This window comes from Limulus polyphemus, unplaced genomic scaffold (assembly GCF_000517525.1).
Source record: "Limulus polyphemus unplaced genomic scaffold, Limulus_polyphemus-2.1.2 Scaffold3793, whole genome shotgun sequence".
Lineage (NCBI taxonomy): Eukaryota > Metazoa > Arthropoda > Merostomata > Xiphosura > Limulidae > Limulus > Limulus polyphemus.
This window is the reverse complement of record NW_013669403.1, coordinates 30,189-36,697: the sequence shown is the minus strand read 5'-3', so window position 1 is coordinate 36,697 and position 6,509 is coordinate 30,189. Positions and strand designations below refer to the sequence as shown.

The 6,509-nt window shown below is 34.4% G+C and overlaps 1 protein-coding gene across 1 annotated transcript in view; it reads right to left on the bottom strand.

Moving 5' to 3' along the window:
* The window catches only part of LOC106470052 (cyclic AMP response element-binding protein A-like), a 32,989-nt gene that overhangs the window by 7,638 nt on the left and 18,842 nt on the right, over nucleotides 1-6,509 (bottom strand). The window contains exons 5-8 of the mRNA XM_022398595.1: nucleotides 5,623-5,681; nucleotides 5,371-5,439; nucleotides 3,070-3,169; nucleotides 1,364-1,427 (exon numbers count right to left, since the gene is read on the bottom strand). Of these exons, the coding sequence (XP_022254303.1) occupies nucleotides 1,364-1,427; nucleotides 3,070-3,169; nucleotides 5,371-5,439; nucleotides 5,623-5,681 (292 nt within the window). The remainder of the gene's footprint in view (nucleotides 1-1,363; nucleotides 1,428-3,069; nucleotides 3,170-5,370; nucleotides 5,440-5,622; nucleotides 5,682-6,509) is intronic.

The window sequence follows — 6,509 nt, the reverse complement described above, 5'->3', positions numbered from 1 at the left end:
TATATATATATATATATATATATATATAAGTGTATAACATTTATCATCTACATAGACTTGGGTTGTTTGTAGATAGCAGCCTGTACCTGATTGAGACTTGTGCTTAGCAACTTTAGGTGAATCAATACGGCTTTTATAATGAGTGAGTTACATACGGAAAAATATAGGTCACAGTCACGTATCCTATACACACACTGCTGCTGCTGTTACTAGTGTACATGCGATCCGCATGTCCTGATATTGAATTTGGGTTGCTAAGTGAACTGCTTTTTTTTAAGGTAAATTTTAAAGCAACATTCAAAAGCAGTGCTTAAAGTTATGGTAAAATGAGGCCGAAAGAAATAAAAATTTGAAAATGTATTTGTTTTTTATTTTTTTATTAATCTACTCGAAATGTATTCAATTATCTTCTTCTTTGTGTGACCCCATTAGCCGTAATTCATCATATTTTCATCCGCCATGGGGTCAACTTGTACCACATACATTGCACGCTATTTACAACCAGAAAATACAACATACTCCAGCAATTTTCACTGAACGTTTACAACCAGAAAATACAACATGCCCCAGCAAATGTCACTGAGGGTACTCTTCTTTTGTAACAGCTTTTCTTTTTTTTTCATGGTCAAACCAGTCTTAAGAGTATACGTTATGCTCACTTAACCCACTAGAATTTCTAACCAAGTTTCATGGTATTTCTTTGATTACAAGTAAAGCTACATTTTATCATGAATATATTTTCATTGAAAAGCCATGGGACGTGTTTTAACGAAAGCTAAAGTCCAAACTGATATCATTATATTTCAGCAGTAGCTTTAATAGGCAAAAGTAATATTTATTGCTACACCGAGAGCAACAGTTTTAGATTCAAGTTTTCTTAAAGAACACAGAAGTAGTTTTTTTTATCAAACCATACTTAGTGTTTGTATCGTCAACATTTGGCAGCAATTATCAGACCGTACTTAGTGTTTGTATCATCAACACTGGCAGCAATTATCAGACCGCACTTAGTGTTTGCATCACCAACACTGACAGCAGTTTTGAAAATGAGGTTAATGAATAAGAGATAAATTTTATTTATACAAACGCAAGATGCGTTTGTATGGAGGATTCGTAGCTATTGAAATATTTCATTTTCAATTTGTATGACGATGATGACTAAAAGCACTAAAAAGGGAATTACAGACTAAACTTTTGTCACATGAAAACCTAAAAGTCGTCTTTAATATTACCATACTTTTTCATTGTTACAGTCACCGAGAGCTTATATTGCTAAAATTAGGGGGTTCGATCCCCGCGGTTGGTACAGTCACGTATAGTTCATTGTGCAACTTTGTGCTTAACAACAAACAAACAAACTCACCGTCAATTACTTGAATGAAGTCTAGTTCATCCACAGATGTTTCCATTGGACAGCAGTCTGGTGACTGAAATAGAAACCGTAATCATAATTCGTCCAATTGATTTCACGTGACTGAAAGAGAAACCGTCATCAAATTCCACTACTAGATTTCAGTTTGAAGTATATTTTTGTTTTGAATCATCATTTTTAAAAAATGGATAATAAACATAATAACTTCTGTATGCCTCCCTAAGACAAATAATTTTGACCTCTGTATAAGTTTTTTTCTCTCTCTCAACACTAAAGTTGCAAGTTTTAGCAAATGATAGAAACGTGAGACCCACACTCTTTATGGATTCATTGCTTATCTCTAAGTTAGTCCGACTCACGGAATTCCATCCTTCATCAGTAACCCTAGAGATTAGCTAATAGGGGAACAAGTCCAAGCCTTTTGTAATATTTAACTTGTTCTTTATCTACCATAAATAACCTATATTTATACAGGTATATGCAAAATATGTAGTATTGATGCTCCTAATTTATTCTCCTCTTCAGAAGACTAGAGCTCGCTTGTTTTTCGCGCTGAAATTTGTAATTACCATATTGGCTCGATTATAAGGCGATTTTTTTATTAACATTTAGACTGTCAAATTCGTAGTCGCCTTATAATCGTGGTCGACCACAGGCCCCTTCCCCCTACTCTAGCCTGTCACATTCCTGAATGTCCATGTAGCATCCGTTTATGCATGTGCGCCAGATGTTCGCTCAAGGTCATCGCTAATTCTTGTAAATAATCCACCTGGAGGTAGTTCAGTTATAGTATCGATTTTGCGGACCTAAAAAAAGGACTTTATGACACTTAATTTTTTTTATTTCCCATGGTTTTGAGACCGCCCTATAATCGGGCCAATACGGTAAATGACGAGAGAACAACAATAAAAATAAAAACGCTATATCTTGCACATCTGAAGATTCTGATGAGTAAGAGTAATGCTAAAGATTCTTCAAAAACTATATAAGTATATGTTACTTGTGGCGAATAAATGACAGTTGAAGCTTTATACACATGACTCTTGTTTTGAGCGAATCAGCATGATTATATTGAGCGAATGTATACATTATCACATTGCCTTAAACAAAAATAATCAGTTTTTTAATTAAAAAGTTCCAGTTAAAGATGTTTAACGACTTTAATCATAAGATATTTTCCTCATAAGTTAATGCAAACATTTTTTGCAAATTCTTAAAATAATTTTGTTTCTTTGGAGATAAATCTTACTAACAGAAACCGAAATAAGTTTATGTAATAAATACGTAATATTTGTTACTTTGTTGTTAAGGCTACACAATGGGCTGTCTTTGCTGTGCCAACTGCAGAGATCGAACCCTAAATTTCAGCATTATAAGCGCTCAAAGTTACAATAGAGCCACTAGGTGAATTAACCAGTACAGCAGTAACACTGGCTGTTTTATGCAGGATATTAGAGTATCTTCACGGATTGAAAAACACCCTTCACTTGCTGTTCACAGTCAGGTACAGGTCATTAAAGGACTTCGCCAATTTAATCCCTAGACGATTTTATTCTTTCTTGGAGAACAGGTTAAACAGGTGGAATGATTCTTCTAAACCAGAATATGATCTCGTCTTTTGATTTCCCCAGCCATTAATCTTTAATCATTCGATTATGTTGAGGATAAAGACTAACAAGTTAAGGCAACTAACTCACCATTTCAGAAAAACAAGCCTGAACTGCTACTGTCCTGCTGTCTCTGGAATGATCTTCACCAACCAAGGCTCTCAGTTTCTGAAGCTGCAAAAGTAGTGACCTAGAAGTAGAACAACAGCTTTATATGCAGGTTTTATCATTATTGTGAAAATCATCGAAAGTTCTTAAAAACTGCTTAAAATATCTACGATGAAATACGCATATTAGGCTTAAAAACTGTTTTTGGATGTGTAGCATTAAATCTAAATAAAGTCAGAATTATTCTTCTTTTTCCAAGAAAAGCTGGTAAAATAAAAAAGTATAACTTGCGGAGCAATAAAGCAGGCTCTGTAGTTTTGTTTACGAAACACTAATTTTATTGAAGATTATCTGTAAAGCAATTGATGACTGGAAAGGAATAATAAAAAAAAAAATAAGTAGTTATTCACTTATCTATCTGATTATGAAAATCAAAAACGCCCAAAATTGTATTCAAAATCGTCACCTATTGCAAGTATGAAAACATTTTTTGTTTAAGTATATTTATGGCATTTCTTTAATCTCATTCATTAGTGCTTCGTATAAAATACTGCAATTACTGAAGCATTATGCAGCACTTCGACCAACGACAAAAATTTAATAATAAATAACAGGTAAATCTGGTTAGTGTATTGTGGTGATCCACCATGTGTGATGAAAGTTTGGACAGTTTAATATAAAGAAGTTAAAGAAAAATATTCACAATGATACTCAATAATTTCACGTATTTTTATTTTTTAAAACAGTGCACCCAGGATTTGGGCTCTATGGCAGACCTTAATGTATAACATCATTCCGTATTGAGCTAAAACATAAATTTTAGCGTTTTCAGGTTGAACTAAAGTTCCACGCAGAGTTTTAAGAAAAAATACGCAGATTTATTGACGTTATCGCAAGTTTGTGACTCCCATAGTACGCAGTAGAAAATTTAGTCTTTTTGGTGGACGTTCACCTTAGAAGATGTGCCTGTGGTGTTGTGTTGTTGACTTTACCTTCTCGGACTCTTGGATAAGATCGAGCGTAGTTTGTTGTGTTCTTGGCTATTTGTTCGCGTTCTTGTTCTTTGTTCTCAGTGTAGATACAAAGGCCTTGACCTTGGCGTCAGTGGAGATAATTCTCATTACCTTGATCAATGGTATTATTATTCTTGGATTTCACAAGAGCCTCTGAAGTATCGCTAGACATATTATCTTCATCGCACGCCAATGGTTTGTTGTGTTCTTGGCTATTTGTTCGCGTTCTTGTTCTTTGTTTTCAGTGTAGATACAAAGGCCTTGACCTTGGCGTCAGTGGAGATAATTCTCATCACCTTGATCAATGGTATTATTATTCTTGGATTTCACAAGAGCCTCAGAAGTATCGCTAGACATATTATCTTCATCGCACTCCAATGGTTTGTTTTGTTTTGAAGTTAAGCACAAAGCTACACAATTGGCTATCTGTGCTTTGTTCACCACGGGTATCGAAACCCTGTTTCTAGCGTTGTAGGTTCGTAGACCGGGGGCTTTCTCCATTGAAATGGCGTAATCAACCCTTTTTTGTTTCTTTCTTCGTGCCCTTAATTTGTTCTGCAGCTGTTTCACACCTGCTTTTCGTGCCATTTTGACGTCACATCCATACTGACAGCGAGAGCATTTCTCACAAGTAACGCACACATACGCACTTTGCATTTACAAGCCATTTTCTTCTTTTCCTGTATTAAAGTTGCTTTATCAATACAAGATCAGTATACTTTCTCACTGAATGTCAATATCTGTTTAGTAACCAGCCGTGGATCTGGTTTTCACAAAAGGTGCGGTAATCGCCTGCTTTTTGTCCAATCAGGTTTTAGTAGAAATATTAGCCAATAAAAAAAAACGATCCAAAATGACTTGAAAAATTAGGTTCGGCAAAATCATGGGTGCCTAGCCCGTGGTAGCACTGTTTAAAAAAAACAACAAAGTCCAACGAAATCATATAATTCTAGAAACGAGTGATCACCAGAAGTGGTGGACTTGTGACGTTCCTTTAGACACCAATTTCACATTTATCGCGATTTGGTGCTTTTTTTAGATTTCTTTCTAAAGGATTAGGATACACTATTTGGAAAATGTATATCAGTGGAGCTTCAATATATTTCAACTTCTATATACTTAGTACAGTTTTAACTTTCTTTTATAAACATATTTTCATTAAATTGCAACATTGTGATGAATTTGGGAAAAGTGGTTGATAAAAAACCACGTCAAGCAGGTTTTTTAATTAATGGACTTAGAAAAAATCTCAGTGACTTTAAAAACTTACTTATTGTTGTTTTCCAACGAGTCTATTATTGTCTTGTAATCACTGTTCTCACTCGTCAGTCTCTCGACTCTAAGATATATATAAAACACAACTTTAATTAAGAATGAAAAAATATCATTAAACAGTGACAAAATTAAACTTACTTCAATCCTACAAATACGACGAAGAGTTTGTAACAGTAACATATACTTAGAAGTGAAAATAAAAAGACTTACTGATATTTCTGGATATTAGAATAACAAACTTCTTTACCTTTTTTCTAATGCATCAACGTATTCCTTCTTCTTTCTTCTGCTCTCCTGTGCCGATATCTGTTGGTCAATAAGTAAACAACAAAAAAAATACTATAAACATTTCACTTAAAAAGAGACTTACATGTTTATTGTAAATAATAAATTTTCGCTTAGATTTTTGTATCCAACAGACCCAAACTTTTGCACGCATTTTCCCTCATATTTTTATTCCCTTCCACGTTTTTAAAGTTAATTAAACCAAGAAACAATATATATATATATGAGGCAGAATAACAATTTGTAACGTTTTGAGCCAACATTAAAGATTTTCTTATTAATTGCATTAAAATTTGCTGGGCTTGATATATTTGCTTCAAGAGTATATTTATGGAATGCTTTTAAAAAAATATATAAAAAAATTGGTAAACACTGTTTTTTTTGTTTTTTTGCATTTGTTTATTTACCTCGTCACAGCAATAATGACAAAGTACCAAGCATTACTTTTAAAGTGGGCTTCACAGCAAATAAACAGAAGATGTGAAACGTCCACAAGCAAACGTCTTGGGAGCTACCGAAACTGGGCCGGGCGTGGCCTATGAAACTAGGATTGGTGATTCGAGTCTCGTTGCCACAAAGACGCATTACCACCCTTTGGAGCCGTGATTGCGCTATAAAAGTGATGGTCGAATTCCAAGGGTTGGCGGTGGGTGCTGTTGACTAGTTGCCTTTTTGAAATTATAAGGGGGCGGCTATGTACAGATAGCCCTGATGTAGCTTTGGGCGAAAACTCTAAGAAAACGTAAATAAAACTTTTGGAAATATTCAAGCTAACTTGAAAGTGCATTGCAATATGAATATAATATTTTTCGCAGAAATACATTAAATACATGCAAGTCCGCTAAAAGA